The sequence below is a fragment of the Coregonus lavaretus genome, assembly GCF_964263955.1.
Source record: "Coregonus lavaretus genome assembly, contig: HAP1_SCAFFOLD_861, whole genome shotgun sequence".
Classification (NCBI taxonomy): domain Eukaryota; kingdom Metazoa; phylum Chordata; class Actinopteri; order Salmoniformes; family Salmonidae; genus Coregonus; species Coregonus lavaretus.
In genome coordinates, this window is record NW_028156943.1 from 67,439 (window position 1) to 84,450 (window position 17,012).

At 51.2% G+C, this 17,012-nt stretch overlaps 1 protein-coding gene across 1 annotated transcript; it reads right to left on the reverse strand.

Moving 5' to 3' along the window:
• Positions 1 to 14,880, reverse strand: nqo1 (NAD(P)H dehydrogenase, quinone 1; the record flags this gene model as incomplete). Its single annotated transcript, XM_084194246.1, has 6 exons — positions 1 to 306; positions 649 to 750; positions 5,186 to 5,299; positions 12,861 to 12,991; positions 13,332 to 13,499; positions 14,868 to 14,880. 6 exons carry the CDS (start codon positions 14,878 to 14,880, stop codon positions 1 to 3), a joined length of 834 nt encoding a protein of 277 aa, XP_084050372.1.
• Between the last annotated feature and the right edge of the window lie 2,132 nt (positions 14,881 to 17,012).

Consider the following 17,012-nt stretch of genomic DNA (forward strand, 5'->3'; position numbering starts at 1 on the left):
TCAGCCTTCAGCCTTCAGCTGGTTGTCAGGGGGGAGGGGTTTCCCCAGGTGGTGTCCGGTGGTGATGCCGTGGGGGTGGGTGCTCCGCTCCTCCCTGACCTCCGGCCGCAGCATGAAGCCCCCGGGGAAGGTCAGGTCAAACAGCTCGCTGGGGGCAAAGGTCAGAGGTCGCTCGACCAGCAGGGTCTTCAGCCTGGCCCTCCAGCCATCCAGCATGGCTGTCCGTGTAGCGGGGGGGCTGTGTCCAGGACACCAGAACACCTGGGGGGCTAGCACCTGGAACCCACAGAAGTGAAGGACGCCGTTCTGGAAGGATGGAGGGACGTGGAGGAGAGAGAAGAGGAGTGAGGAGCCTGGGTCAAATACTTATCGCAAATACTTGAACTGCGCTTGGTTTAGTTTGCACAATATGCTACAATGGAACCAATGGAATAGTCCCAAAAAATGCAAACCCAAAACTAAATGAAACACATCTGAAATACAAGTATTTGGAAGTAACTTCCAAGCATAAAAATGTTTGAGGAAACACATTTTGAGACAGTCGAGTATCCCCAACGCCACTTGATTGCCTTCTAAATCCATGAGAAGCAAATACAGTTGAATATTTTTTTTGTGTCACAATCTTCCCCTGGCTGTCTTCCTGGTTACCTGTAGGGGCCACAGTGTGACGTTAATGTCTCCGTTGAGGCCGTCAGGGCGGTACATAGTCTGCATAGCTCCAGTGCTGAACGACAACATGGCTTTCTTGTCCTGCAGAATGACAAAGAGCAGGAAATGTAACTCCAAACAAACACAGGCCCTATTCAATCCACAAAAAACACAATGTACTCTAACCTAGAAGCAACAACAGAGCCTGAACTGAATGAGAGGAGTGTGTCATTTCATGATATAGACATTATGTCCAAACAAAAAAAACACGTATTTTGACCAATGGGTAAAATAATATATTAATTGTGTGGATAATCCTCTAACAAAACCCCAATGGTCCAAACCTCATGTCTCTATCATAATCCATTCAAAAGTTATTGTTTTTACCCTTGTAGGATGTTTTTACCCTTGTAAAAATGGCCAAAATTAGGGTGACTAAATCAATGGAGGCCAGAGAGAAAAAGTGGTCGAAAATCTGGAAAATAGCATAGACTGGAATAGACTGGATGCTGTGAGAGAATGAAGAGGACCTGAGAGGCTCACCATTAAACTCGTCATTTTTCTTCTCCAATCCGGAGGACATAAAACAATATAGAGGTAAGATAGATATCAATTTTGAGACATAACATGTAGTATTTTTATATTTTAGTGTACCCTTTTCATATTAATGCAAAATTCCTGTTATCTTTCTCACAAAAACAAGTGTATCTCTCTGAAATGTCAACGGAGCACTGAGCGTACCGCAAGCTTTTTATTTTCAAATCCTTTTACATTTAATTACGTTTATGTCATGTTAATTTGGCTTTTTGTGACCCGCGGAAACAACTTTGCAGAAAACCACCACAACATGTCAAATCCTCAACAGGCACCGCTCTGTCATCGGTGCTTATTATCGGATGTATTAGGTTACGAAATCCGACTTTTTCGATATAATGTTAATCAGTGATCAAAGTAAGATCCTAAATGAAATGTAGGTTTGTTCAGTGCATGACTTGGGATGAAAGAAGTGGAGGATCTGTCTTTTTCCAAGTCAGTTCATTAAACTATGTTCACCGAAATACACAAATGACATTATGCTATAGAGACCTGTGATTATTCACTGTTAAGGGTTCATACAGATTTTCCATGACTTCTTCATGACTTTTAACCAACTTTCATGGCTATTATTATACCCTACATTATTGACAGTGGAAGGCTGCTGTGTCTGATCCCGTGTAGGCCTACCATCTCCTGCCGTTGTGCCCTTGATCAAGGCACTTAACCCCCCACAAAGTAGATCTGCACTGTTGTTAACATGTGGTCAACCCTCCATCTGGAGAGCTCCTGGGTGTGCAGGATTTAGATCCAGCCCTGAAACACCCAAGTCTGCTTTTCAAGGTCCTGTTGAACAGCTGATGTTTAGGATACAATGTGGTTAGATCAGGGCTGATGTTTAGGCTACAATGTGGTTAGATCAGGTCTGATGTTTAGACTACAATGTGGTTAGATCAGGGCTGATGTTTAGACTACAATGTGGTTAGATCAGGGCTGATGTTTAGGCTACAATGTGGTTAGATCAGGGCTGATGTTTAGACTACAATGGGGTTAGATCAGGGCTGATGTTTAGACTACAATGTGGTTAGATCAGGGCTGATGTTTAGGCTACAATGTGGTTAGATCAGGGCTGATGTTTAGGCTACAATGTGGTTAGATCAGGGCTGATGTTTAGGCTACAATGTGGTTAGATCAGGGCTGATGTTTAGGCTACAATGTGGTTAGATCAGGGCTGATGTTTAGGCTACAATGTGGTTAGATCAGGGCTGATGTTTAGGCTACAATGTGGTTAGATCAGGGCTGATGTTTAGGCTACAATGTGGTTAGATCAGGGCTGATGTTTAGGCTACAATGTGGTTAGATCAGGGCTGATGTTTAGGCTACAATGTGGTTAGATCAGGGCTGATGTTTAGGCTACAGTGTGGTTAGATCAGGGCTAGAACAAAAGCCTGCACACCCAGTAGCTATCCTGGAGGATGGTTGCCACCCTTGATATAAAATAGTGCACCATTAAAACCAAATACTTTTGTCTTTATAAAATTATTCCCTCATTCAATGAATCAGGGATCATATAGATACGGTAGGCTACTTCAAAGCGAGGTATCTAACTAGACATGTTTCTATATAAGGCTCTAATATCCATGTTTCAGAGGAGATCTATGCACAGCCAGGTATTGGTCAACTAGGCTGTTCTTAGGAATAGTTTTTAATGTTGTCTCAATGACATGGCTAATCCCAGTTTTCCAATGGTGAAGATTTATTTAGGCTACGGAAAGGCGACAACAACATTAATGCTTAGTTGGCTGTAGTTAACTAGTGAGATAGCCAGTTCAAAGTATAACTTGTAGCAGTTATCTAGTTAGTCTGTTGTCTGTCATTATTTTATACCTGCTGCTGAAATGTCTCCAGTGGCGGTCGGTGCCGTTTTAAGACGAGGGAGGACAATTTTTATTTTTCACGAGCTTGGCCTTATTTCTATTACAGCATATTGGATGACTCTCATTCATATTCCATTCACCCAGTTCGATGTAACAGCGATAGGTTTAGGCTACTACATGATACTCAAATGTTCCCTGTACCCATCACGAGGTTGCTACAAACCAGCCTACGAATGAAAGTTTACAACGTAGGTGCACACAGGCCCGAGAGACAAATTTGAGACGACAGACAGTGACACACTTGCCTGCATCTAGCTGATCTAGGGTGTAATCATTACTCCAACAGTTGCAAACGAGAGTTTCTATTGGGCAAATTCAGGTATGTTTATCACAGTTTTGTTCCGTTTAAGAAACGTTTTTCAACAGAATCGGCGGAATGAATACACCCCTGATCACCCGTAAACAGAGTTCACTCTCATAACAGCCACGTTGTATTCCTTCTCTTCCCTTCGTTTGTGGACTTCGACGCACAACACATCAGCTATATGTGACCAGGCGAAAAAAGCTTTCCAAGCCAAACCGCTACACACAGCCTACATCGTTGTCACCATATTAGCTAAAGTAACGTCATAGTCAGCATAGCTAATAGAACTAAGGCGTTAGTAAACCCTTAGTAACGTTACAGTGTGCAGTCAGTAAGCAGTTACACCGGCGGGCCCCGGAGGCAATAAATTAGTAATACCAAAAGCTTACCTTGACTTTGAAGAGATCTAGTGTTGTGTTGGAAAGTCATAGCCAGCTAGCTAACATAGCATCCCTCTGTTTGAGCCGGGTGTTTCAGTAGGCTAAACTAGCTAGCTGCATTTGCTAGCTAAGTATGTGAAACTGACAGTGAAGAAAAAAAAGACTAAACATTTCTCTCTCGCTTCTCCTTCATTTTGGAAGAAATTAATTTGTTCAAAACTGTTCAACTATTGTCTTTCTCTCTCTTTGAGTCAACTACTCACCACATTTTATGCACTGCAGCGCTAGCTAGCTGTAGCTCATGCTTTCAATCCTAGATTCATTATTTGATCCTTTGATTGGATGGACAACATGTCAGTTCATGCTGCAAGAGCTCTGATAGGCTGGAGGACGTCCTCCGGAAGTTGTCATAATTACTGTGTAAGTCTATGGAAGGGGGTGAGAACCATGAGCCTCCTAGGTTTTTGTATTGAAGTCAATGTACCCAGAGGAGGACGGAAGCTAGCTGTCCTCCGGGCTACACCATGGTGCTACCCTACAGAGTGCTGTTGAGGCTACTGTAGAACTTTGCAAAATAGTGTGTTTTAATCAATAATTTGGTGACGTAATTATATTTAGTATAGTTTTAGATTCAGAACATGAAGAATCACATCCCCATGTGCTACATCAGCAGCGATTGGACAGGGCGCTGAAGATGGTGTCCATGAGAAGCTTTCATTGAGTTGCTTGAGTAATTGAGATTGTGAATAAAAATTAATATTTCTGGCCTGGTCATTCCCATGCTCCACTACCTGATGCAAATAACCTGTGTATTTTAGATTAGTCCAGAGGATCTCACCTCACAGCTACAGGAAGAGTATTTGTTTAAATCCCCCACGTTACATATGGGTTATGTTTGGGTTACATATGGGTTATGAATGGGTTACATATGGGTTATGAATGGGTTATATATGGGTTATGTATGGGTTATGTTTGGGTTATGTTTGGGTTACATATGGGTTATATATGGGTTATGTATGGGTTATATATGGGTTATGTATGGGTTATGTTTGGGTTACATATTGGTTATATATGGGTTATGTATGGGTTATATATGGGTTCTGTTTGGGTTACATATGGGTTATATATGGGTTATGTATGGGTTATATATGGGTTATGTTTGGGTTACATATGGGTTATGTATGGGTTATGTTTGGGCTACATATGGGTTATGAATGGGTTATATATGGGTTATATATGGGTTATGAGGTCCCTTCATATAAAGTTATATTGAAACTATAGTGCCATCGTATGCTGTTTTCCTGCTCATTGTCAATCGGTATGAAACTCTAACAGAGGCTACTGGAACTAAACACATGAACAGAAGGGTCAAAAGGTCAAACCTGGAATATTCCATTGTTGTACATCTTCTGCAGTGAGAAGGCAAAGCCTTGAGTCAGGACTCTGTCTATCCAGCCCTTCATGATGGCTGGAACACTGAACCAGTACAGAGGGAACTGATGGGGAGAGAGATGTGGTTGACACTACATCTACACCAATCCAATGATTATTAAACTATGATGGGGAGCGGAGGCTTAAATACTTTTGGGAGAATGGTAGAGAATTTAAACGCAGCAAGGCACAGTCTAAGAAGAAAGGCGGACAGAGAGAAAGAGAGACAGAAAGAGAGGTGGGGGAGGGGAGAGAGACAGAAAGAGAGGTGGGGGAGGGGAGAGAGACAGAAAGAGAGGTGGGGGAGGGGAGAGAGACAGAAAGAGAGGTGAGGGAGGGGAGAGAGACAGAAAGAGAGGTGGGGGAGGGGAGAGAGACAGAAATAGAGGTGGGGGGGAGAGAGACAGATAGAGAGGTGGGGGAGGGGAGAGGAGAGGAGGAGAGAGAGACAGAAATATAAGTGGGGGAGGGAGGGGAGAGAGACAGAAATAGAGGTGAGGGAGGGGAGAGGAGAGGAGGAGAGAGAGACAGAAATAGAGGTGGGGGAGGGAGGGGAGAGAGACAGAAATAGAGGTGGGGGAGGGGAGAGAGACAGAAATAGAGGTGGGGGAGGGGAGAGAGACAGAAACAGAGGTGGGGGAGGAGAGGTTGGTGAGCGAGACTGAAATAGAGGTGGGGGAGGAGAGAGAGACAGAAATAGAGGTGGGGAGATGAGAGAGAGAAATAGAGGTGGGGGAGGCGAGAGAGACATAAATAGAGGTGGGGGAGGGGAGGGAGACAGAAACAGAGGTGGGGGAGGAGAGGTGGGGGAGCGAGACTGAAATAGAGGTGGGGGAGGAGAGAGACAGAAATAGAGGTGGGGGAGGGGAGAGAGACATAAATAGAGGTGGGGGGAGAGAGACAGAATAGAGGTGGGTGAGGGGAGGGAGACAGAAATAGAGGTGGGGGAGGGGAGAGAGACAGAAATAGAGGTGGGGGAGGGGAGAGAGACAGAAATAGAGGTGGGGAGGGGAGGGAGAGAGACAGAAATAGAGGTGGGGGAGGGGAGAGGAGAGGAGGAGCGAGGGACAGAAATAGAGGTGGGGGAGGGGAGTGAGACAGAAATAGAGGTGGGGGAGGGGAGAGAGACAGAAATAGAGGTGGGGGAGGGGAGGGAGAGAGACAGAAATAGAGGTGGGGGAGTGAGACAGAAATAGAGGTGGGGGAGGGGAGGGAGACAGAAATAGAGGTGGGGAAGATGGGAGGGGAGCGAGACTGAAATAGAGGTGGGGGAGGAGAGAGGAGAGGAGGAGAGAGAGACAGAAATAGAGGTGGGGGAGGGAGGGGAGAGAGACATAAATAGAGGTGGGGGAGGGAGGGGAGAGAGACAGAAATAGAGGTGGGGGAGGGAGGGGAGAGAGACAGAAATAGAGGTGGGGGAGGGAGAGAGACAGAAATAGAGGTGGGGGAGGGGGAGGGGAGGGGAGGGGGGAGAGACAGAAATAGAGGTTGGGGAGGATAGTGAGACAGAAATAGAGGTGGGGGAGGCGAGAGATACAGAAATATAGTTGGGGGAGGGGAGAGAGACAGAAATTGAGGTGGGGGAGATGGAGGAGATGGGGAGTGAGACAGAAATAGAGGTGGGGGAGGGAGGGGTGTGAGACAGAAATAGAGGTGAGGAGTGGAGAGAGAGAAATAGAGGTGGGGGAGGCGAGAGAGACATAAATAGAGGTGGGGGGAGAGAGACAGAATAGAGGTGGGTGAGGGGAGGGAGACAGAAATAGAGGTGGGGGAGGGGAGAGAGACAGAAATAGAGGTGGGGGAGGGGAGAGAGACAGAAATAGAGGTGGGGAGGGGAGGGAGAGAGACAGAAATAGAGGTGGGGGAGGGGAGAGGAGAGGAGGAGCGAGGGACAGAAATAGAGGTGGGGGAGGGGAGTGAGACAGAAATAGAGGTGGGGGAGGGGAGAGAGACAGAAATAGAGGTGGGGGAGGGGAGGGAGAGAGACAGAAATAGAGGTGGGGGAGTGAGACAGAAATAGAGGTGGGGGAGGGGAGGGAGACAGAAATAGAGGTGGGGAAGATGGGAGGGGAGCGAGACTGAAATAGAGGTGGGGGAGGAGAGAGGAGAGGAGGAGAGAGAGACAGAAATAGAGGTGGGGGAGGGAGGGGAGAGAGACATAAATAGAGGTGGGGGAGGGAGGGGAGAGAGACAGAAATAGAGGTGGGGGAGGGAGGGGAGAGAGACAGAAATAGAGGTGGGGGAGGGGAGAGAGACAGAAATAGAGGTGGGGGAGGGGAGGGAGACAGAAATAGAGGTGGGGGAGGGAGGGGAGAGAGACAGAAATAGAGGTGGGGGAGGGGAGAGAGACAGAAATAGAGGTGGGGGAGGGGAGGGAGACAGAAATAGAGGTGGGGGAGGAGAGAGACAGAAATAGAGGTGGGGGAGGGGAGGGGAGAGGAGGAGAGTGAGACAGAAATAGAGGTGGGGGAGGGGAGAGAGACATAAATAGAGGTGGGGTAGGGGAGGGAGAGAGACAGAAATAGAGGTGGGGGAGGAGAGGGAGAGAGACAGAAATAGAGGTGGGGGAGGGGGAGGGGGAGGGGAGGGGGGAGAGACAGAAATAGAGGTTGGGGAGGATAGTGAGACAGAAATAGAGGTGGGGGAGGCGAGAGATACAGAAATATAGTTGGGGGAGGGGAGAGAGACAGAAATTGAGGTGGGGGAGATAGAGGAGATGGGGAGTGAGACAGAAATAGAGGTGGGGGAGGGGAGGGGAGGGGAGAGAGGGGAGGGAGACAGAAATAGAGGTGGGGGAGGGGAGGGGTGTGAGACAGAAATAGAGGTGAGGAGTGGAGAGAGAGAAATAGAGGTGGGGGAGGGGAGGCGAGAGAGACAGAATAGAGGTGGGGGAGGGGGGGCGAGAGAGGCAGAATAGAGGTGGGGAGGGGAGAGAGACAGAAATAGAGGTGGGGGAGGGGAGGGGAGTGAGACAGAAATAGAAGTGGGGGAGGAGTGTGAGACAGAAATAGAGGTGGGGGAGGGGAGAGAGACAGAAATAGAGGTGGGGGAGGGGAGGGAGAGAGACAGAAATAGAGGTGGGGGAGGGGAGGCGAGAGAGACAGAATAGAGGTGAGTGAGGGGAGAGAGACAGAAATAGAGGTGGGGGAGGGGAGGGGAGGGGAGTGAGACAGAAATAGAGGTGGGGGAGGAGTGTGAGACAGAAATAGAGGTGGGGGAGGGGAGAGAGACAGAAATAGAGGTGGGGGAGGGGAGGGAGAGAGACAGAAATAGAGGTGGGGGAGGGGAGGGAGAGAGACAGAAATAGAGGTGGGGAGGGGAGGGGAGGGAGACAGAAATAGAGGTGGGGAGGGAGAGAGACAGAAATAGAGGTGGGGGAGAGGAGGGAGAGAGACAGAAATAGAGGTGGGGGAGGGGAGGGAGAGAGACAGAAATAGAGGTGGGGAGGGGAGGGGAGGGAGACAGAAATAGAGGTGGGGAGGGGAGGGAGAGAGACAGAAATATAGGTGGGGGAGGGGAGGGAGAGAGACAGAAATAGAGGTGGGGGAGGGGAGGGGAGGGAAGAGAGACAGAAATAGAGGTGGGGGAGATGGGGGAGATGGGGAGTGAGACAGAAATAGAGGTGGGGGAGGGGAGGGGAGAGAGGGGAGGGAGACAGAAATAGAGGTGGAGGAGGGGAGAGAGAGAAATAGAGGTGGGGGAGGGGAGGCGAGAGAGACAGAATAGAGGTGGGGGGAGGGGGGGCGAGAGAGGCAGAATAGAGGTGGGGGAGGGAGAGAGACAGAAATAGAGGTGGGGGAGGAGTGTGAGACAGAAATAGAGGTGGGGGAGGGGGGAGAGACAGAAATAGAGGTGGGGGAGGGGAGGGAGAGAGACAGAAATAGAGGTGGGGGAGGGGAGGGAGAGAGACAGAAATAGAGGTGGGGGAGGGGAGGGAGAGAGACAGAAATAGAGGTGGGGGAGGGGAGGGGAGGGAGACAGAAATAGAGGTGGGGAGGGGAGGGAGAGAGACAGAAATATAGGTGGGGAGGGGAGGGGAGGGAGACAGAAATAGAGGTGGGGAGGGGAGGGAGAGAGACAGAAATATAGGTGGGGGAGGAGTGTGAGACAGAAATAGAGGTGGGGGAGGGGAGAGAGACAGAAATAGAGGTGGGGGAGGGGAGGGAGAGAGACAGAAATAGAGGTGGGGGAGGGGAGGGAGAGAGACAGAAATAGAGGTGGGGGAGGGGAGGGAGAGAGACAGAAATAGAGGTGGGGGAGGGGAGGGGAGGGAGACAGAAATAGAGGTGGGGAGGGGAGGGAGAGAGACAGAAATAGAGGTGGGGGAGGAGAGGGGAGTGAGACAGAAATAGAGGTGGGGGAGGAGTGTGAGACAGAAATAGAGGTGGGGGAGGGGAGAGAGACAGAAATAGAGGTGGGGGAGGGGAGGGAGAGAGACAGAAATAGAGGTGGGGGAGGGGAGGGAGAGAGACAGAAATAGAGGTGGGGGAGGGGAGGGAGAGAGACAGAAATAGAGGTGGGGGAGGGGAGGGGAGGGAGACAGAAATAGAGGTGGGGAGGGGAGGGAGAGAGACAGAAATATAGGTGGGGAGGGGAGGGGAGGGAGACAGAAATAGAGGTGGGGAGGGGAGGGAGAGAGACAGAAATATAGGTGGGGGAGGGGAGGGAGAGAGACAGAAATAGAGGTGGGGGAGGGGAGGGGAGGGAAGAGAGACAGAAATAGAGGTGGGGGAGGGGAGGGGAGAGAGGGGAGGGAGACAGAAATAGAGGTGGGGGAGGGGAGGGAGAGAGACAGAAATAGAGGTGGGGGAGGGGAGGGGAGGGGAGGGAGAGAGACAGAAATAGAGGTGGGGGAGGGGAGGGGAGAGAGACAGAAATAGAGGTGGGGGAGGGAAGTGAGACAGAAATAGAGGTGGGGGAGGCGAGAGATACAGAAATAGAGTTGGGGGAGGGGAGAGAGACAGAAATAGAGGTGGGGAAGATGAAGAGTGAGACAGAAATAGAGGTGGGGGAGGGGAGGGGAGGGGAGAGAGACAGAAATAGAGGTGGGGGAGGGGAGGGGAGAGAGAGAGACAGAAATAGAGGTGGGGGAGGGAAGTGAGACAGAAATAGAGGTGGGGGAGGCGAGAGATACAGAAATAGAGTTGGGGGAGGGGAGAGAGACAGAAATAGAGGTGGGGAAGATGAAGAGTGAGACAGAAATAGAGGTGGGGGAGGGGAGGGGAGGGGAGGGAGACAGAAATAGAGGTGGGGGAGTGGAGGGGAGAGAGACAGAAATAGAGGTGGGGGAGGGGAGAGAGACAGAAATAGAGGTGGGGGAGGGGAGGGAGACATAAATAGAGGTGGGGGAGGCGAGAGACAGAATAGAGGTGGGGGAGGGGAGAGACAGAATAGAGGTGGGGGAGGGGAGAGAGACAGAAATAGAGGTGGGGGAGGGGAGAGAGACAGAAATAGAGGTGGGGGAGGGGAGGGGAGGGGAGGGGAGAGGAGGGGAGGGGAGGGAGACAGAAATAGAGGTGGGGGAGGGGAGAGAGACAGAAATAGAGGTGGGGAAGATGAAGAGTGAGACAGAAATAGAGGTGGGGGAGGGGAGGGGAGAGAGACAGAAATAGAAGTGGGGGAGGGGAGAGAGACAGAAATAGAGGTGGGGGAGGGGAGGGAGACAGAAATAGAGGTGGGGGAGGCGAGAGACAGAAATAGAGGTGGGGGAGGAGAGAGACAGAATAGAGGTGGGGGAGGGGAGAGAGACAGAAATAGAGGTGGGGGAGGGGAGAGAGACAGAAATAGAGGTGGGGGAGGGGAGGGGAGGGGAGGGGAGAGGAGGGGAGGGGAGGGAGACAGAAATAGAGGTGGGGGAGGGGAGAGAGACAGAAATAGAGGTGGGGGAGGGGAAAAATACAGAAATATAGGTGGGGGAGGGGAGAGAGAGAAATAGAGGTGGGGGAGGAGAGAGAGACTTAAATAGAGGTGGGGGAGGGGAGAGAGACTTAAATAGAGGTGGGGGAGGGGAGAGAGACTTAAATAGAGGTGGGGGAGGAGAGAGACAGAAATAGAGGTGGGGGAGGGGAGAGAGACAGAAAGAGGTGGGGGAGGGGAGGGAGAGAGACAGAAATAGAGGTGGGGGAGGGGAGGGAGAGAGACAGACAGAAATAGAGGTGGGGGAGGGGAGGGAGAGAGACAGAAATAGAGGTGGGGGAGGGGAGGGGAGAGAGACAGAAATAGAGGTGGGGGAGGGGAGAGAGACAGAAATAGAGGTGGGGGAGGGGGAAAATACAGAAATAGAGGTGGGGGAGGGGAGTGAGACAGAAATAGAGGTGGGGAGGGGAGAGAGACAGAAATAAAGGTGGGGGAGGGGAGGGGAGAGAGACAGAAATAGAGGTGGGGGAGGAGAGGGAGAGAGACATAAATAGAGGTGGGGGGGAGAGAGATACAGATATAGAGGTGGGGGAGGGGAGAGGAGAGGAGGAGAGAGAGACAAAAATAGAGGTGGGGAGGGGAGTGAGACAGAAATAGAGGTGGGGGAGGGGAGGGGAGTGAGACAGATAGAGAGGTGGGGGAGGGGAGAGAGACAGAAATAGAGGTGGGGGAGGGGAGAGAGACAGAAATAGAGGTGGGGGAGGGGAGAGGAGAGGAGGAGAGAGAGACAGAAATAGAGGTGGGGAGGGGAGTGAGACAGAAATAGAGGTGGGGGAGGGGAGGGGAGGGGAGTGAGACAGATAGAGAGGTGGGGGAGGGGAGAGAGACAGAAATAGAGGTGGGGGAGGGGAGAGAGACAGAAATAGAGGTGGGGGAGGGGAGAGGAGAGGAGGAGAGAGAGACATAAATAGAGGTGGGGAGGGGAGTGAGACAGATAGAGAGGTGGGGGAGGGGAGAGAGACAAAAATAGAGGTGGGGGAGGGGAGAGAGACAGAAATAGAGGTGGGGGAGGGGAGGGAGAGAGACAGAAATAGAGGTGGGGGAGGGGAGAGAGACAGAAATAGAGGTGGGGGAGGGGAGGAAGAGAGACAGAAATAGAGGTGGGGAGGGGAGGGAGAGAGACAGAAATAGAGGTGGGGGAGGGGAGAGAGACAGAAATAGAGGTGGGGGAGGGGAGAGAGACAGAAATAGAGGTGGGGGAGGGGAGGAAGAGAGACAGAAATAGAGGTGGGGAGGGGAGGGAGAGAGACAGAAATAGAGGTGGGGAGGGGAGGGAGAGAGACAGAAATAGAGGTGGGGGAGGGGAGAGAGACAGAAATAGAGGTGGGGGAGGGGAGGAAGAGAGACAGAAATAGAGGTGGGGAGGGGAGGGAGAGAGACAGAAATAGAGGTGGGGGAGGGGAGAGAGACAGAAATAGAGGTGGGGGAGGGGAGAGAGACAGAAATAGAGGTGGGGGAGGGGAGGGAGACAGAAATAGAGGTGGGGGAGGGGAGAGAGACATAAATAGAGGTGGGGGAGGGGAGAGAGACAGAAAGAGGTGGGGGAGGGGAGAGAGACAGATATAGAGGTGGGGGAGGGGAGGGAGACAGAAAATTAGGCAGAAGAGAGCAAGAAAGGGGAGATAAAGAGAGAGAGAGAGAGAGAGAGAGAGAGAGAGAGAGAGAGAGAGAGAGAGAGAGAGAGGGGGGGGGGAGTGTGTGACCTCTGACCTGGAAGATGACGAGCTCCGCCGCCTCCACTTTCCGCTGCTCAGCTATGATGTCATCACTGAGTCGACCCTCCTTCCAGGCTTCCATGGTCTCCTCTCCGTACTTGAAGTGCTCCGGGTTCTTCACCTCACCTGACAAAGGGACAGAACAGCAGCAACGTCCAGCGTGTGTTCGCGTGTTGGCATGTGTGCTGGCGTGTGTGAGCATGTGTGTTGGCGTGTGTTGGCGTGTGTGTGTGTGTGTTGGCGTGTGTGTGTGTGTGTGTGTGTGTGTGTGTGTGTTGGCGTGTGTTGGCGTGTGTGTGTGTGTGTGTTGGCGTGTGTGTGTGTGTGTGTGTGTGTGTGTGTGTGTGTGTGTGTGTGTGTGTGTGTGTGTGTGTGTGTGTGTGTGTGTGTGTGTGTGTGTGTGTGTGTGTGTGTGTGTGTGTGTGTGTGTGTGTTGGCGTGTGTTGGCGTGTGTGTGTATGTGTACCTGTGATATCGTCCATAGTGGCGGAGGCTCTGAAGTTCATGGCGTAGAGGTCAGACACAACGACCTTGTAGCCCTGCTGTCTGAGGGCTTCCACGGCAACGTCCTTCGCTGCCGAGTTAAAGGACCCCCCACTCTGGTGGGCGTACACAATCAGGACTGTCTTCTGAGCTGGTACACACACAGGGACGCACACACACACACACACACACACACACACACACACACACACACACACACACACACACACACACACACACACAGGGATGCATACACACACACACACACACACACACACACACACACACACACACACACACACAGGGATGCATACACACACACACACACACACACACACACACACACACACACACACACACACACAGGGATGCATACACACACACACACACACACACACACACACACACAGGGATGCATACACACACACACACACACACACACACAGGGATGCATTCACACACACACACACACACACACACACACACAGGGATGCATACAACCACACACACACACACACACACACACACACACACACACACAGGGACGCATACACACACACACACACACAGGGATGCATACAACCACCCACCCACACACACACACACACACACACACACACACACACACACACACACACACACACAGGGACGCACACACACACACACACACACACACACATACACACACACACACACACACACACACAGGGATGCATACAACCACCCACCCACCCACCCACCCACACACACACACACACACACACACAGGGATGCATACACACACACACACACACACACACACACACACACACACACCCACCGACACCCACACACACACACACACACACACACACACCCACCGACACCCCCACACACACACACACACACAGAGAGAGAATGAAGAGTAAGGACGCCATGTATGATAAGGTGGTCGATGGATCAGTCATAACTGTTTACCTAACGTAAAACCACATGTCAAGTTACATTTCATTATGAATGTGTTATTACCTTGTTTTTACTCACTCTCAGGAAAAAAGGGTTCCAAAAGGGTTCTGTCCCAACAGGAGAACCCTTTTTGGTTCCAGGTAGAACCCTTTTAGAACCCAAAAGAGTTCTACGTGGAACCAAAAAGGGTTCTACCTGGAACCAAAAAGGGTTCCACCAGGAACCAAAAGTTTTTTTGGGGGGACAGACGGGAAAAAACGTTTTGGTTCTAGATCGCACCTTTTATTCTAAGAATGTGTGTCATTACTGTATTATTAGTGCGACTTCGTTCCAAATGGCACCTTGTTCCCTTTATAGTGCACTACTTCTGACCAGGGTTCATAGGGTCATGCACTACATAGGGCAGTGTTTCCCAACTCCAGTCCTCCAGTACCCCCCAACACCACACATTTCTGATGTAGTCCCAGACAAGCACACCTGATTCAACTTGTCAACTCATCATCAAGCCCTCGATGAGTTGAACCAGGGGTCATTTGGGCCCCAGCCTGTATTAGTGGGTTATTACTCAGGTTACCAGGAACCACCATTACCGCGTTCTAGGTTGAGCAGTAGACTGCTTGTACATTCCATTCACATACTTTCAGAGAGAGTCGTGAAGGGAAAACATGTCTAGTAAGTCTTCCATCAGGGGGTACAAAAACAATATCCTATTACAGACAGTACTGACTGTAGGCTGGCCAGGAGGCTCCACAACATCCTCCTGTTACAGACAGTGGCCAGGAGGCTCCACAACATCCTCCTGTTACAGACAGTACTGACTTTAGGCTGGCCAGGAGGCTCCACAACATCCTCCCGTTACAGACAGTACTGACTTTAGGCTGGCCAGGAGGCTCCACAACATCCTCCTATTACAGACAGTACTGACTGTAGGCTGGCCAGGAGGCTCCACAACATCCTCCTGTTACAGACAGTACTGACTGTAGGCTGGCCAGGAGGCTCCACAACATCCTCCTGTTACAGACAGTACTGACTGTAGGCTGGCCAGGAGGCTCCACAACATCCTCCTGTTACAGACAGTACTGACTGTAGGCTGGCCAGGAGGCTCCACAACATCCTCCTGTTACAGACAGTACTGACTGTAGACTGGCCAGGAGGCTCCACAACATCCTCCTGTTACAGACAGTACTGACTGTAGACTGGCCAGGAGGCTCCACAACATCCTCCTATTACAGACAGTGGCCAGGAGGCTCCACAACATCCTCCCGTTACAGACAGTACTGACTGTAGGCTGGCCAGGAGGCTCCACAACATCCTCCCGTTACAGACAGTACTGACTGTAGACTGGCCAGGAGGCTCCACAACATCCTCCTGTTACAGACAGTACTGACTGTAGGCTGGCCAGGAGGCTCCACAACATCCTCCTGTTACAGACAGTACTGACTGTAGGCTGGCCAGGAGGCTCCACAACATCCTCCTGTTACAGACAGTGGCCAGGAGGCTCCACAACATCCTCCTGTTACAGACAGTACTGACTTTAGGCTGGCCAGGAGGCTCCACAACATCCTCCCGTTACAGACAGTACTGACTTTAGGCTGGCCAGGAGGCTCCACAACATCCTCCTATTACAGACAGTACTGACTGTAGGCTGGCCAGGAGGCTCCACAACATCCTCCTGTTACAGACAGTACTGACTGTAGGCTGGCCAGGAGGCTCCACAACATCCTCCTGTTACAGACAGTACTGACTGTAGGCTGGCCAGGAGGCTCCACAACATCCTCCTGTTACAGACAGTACTGACTGTAGACTGGCCAGGAGGCTCCACAACATCCCGTTACAGACAGTACTGACTGTAGGCTGGCCAGGAGGCTCCACAACATCCTCCCGTTACAGACAGTACTGACTGTAGGCTGGCCAGGAGGCTCCACAACATCCTCCTGTTACAGACAGTACTGACTGTAGACTGGCCAGGAGGCTCCACAACATCCTCCCGTTACAGACAGTACTGACTGTAGGCTGGCCAGGAGGCTCCACAACATCCTCCCGTTACAGACAGTACTGACTGTAGACTGGCCAGGAGGCTCCACAACATCCTCCTGTTACAGACAGTACTGACTGTAGACTGGTCAGGAGGCTCCACAACATCCTCCTGTTACAGACAGTACTGACTGTAGACTGGCCAGGAGGCTCCACAACATCCTCCTGTTACAGACAGTACTGACTGCAGGCTGGCCAGGAGGCTCCACAACATCCTCCCGTTACAGACAGTACTGACTGTAGACTGGCCAGGAGGCTCCACAACATCCTCCTGTTACAGACAGTACTGACTGTAGACTGGCCAGGAGGCTCCACAACATCCTCCCGTTACAGACAGTACTGACTGTAGGCTAGCCAGGAGGCTCCACAACATCCCGTTACAGACAGTACTGACTGTAGACTGGCCAGGAGGCTCCACAACATCCTCCTGTTACAGACAGTACTGACTGTAGGCTGGCCAGGAGGCTCCACAACATCCTCCCGTTACAGACAGTACTGACTGTAGGCTAGCCAGGAGGCTCCACAACATCCTCCCGTTACAGACAGTACTGACTGTAGGCTGGCCAGGAGGCTCCAAAACATCCTCCCGTTACAGACAGTACTGACTGTAGACTGGCCAGGAGGCTCCACAACATCCTCCCGTTACAGACAGTACTGGCTGTAGGCTGGCCAGGAGGCTCCACAA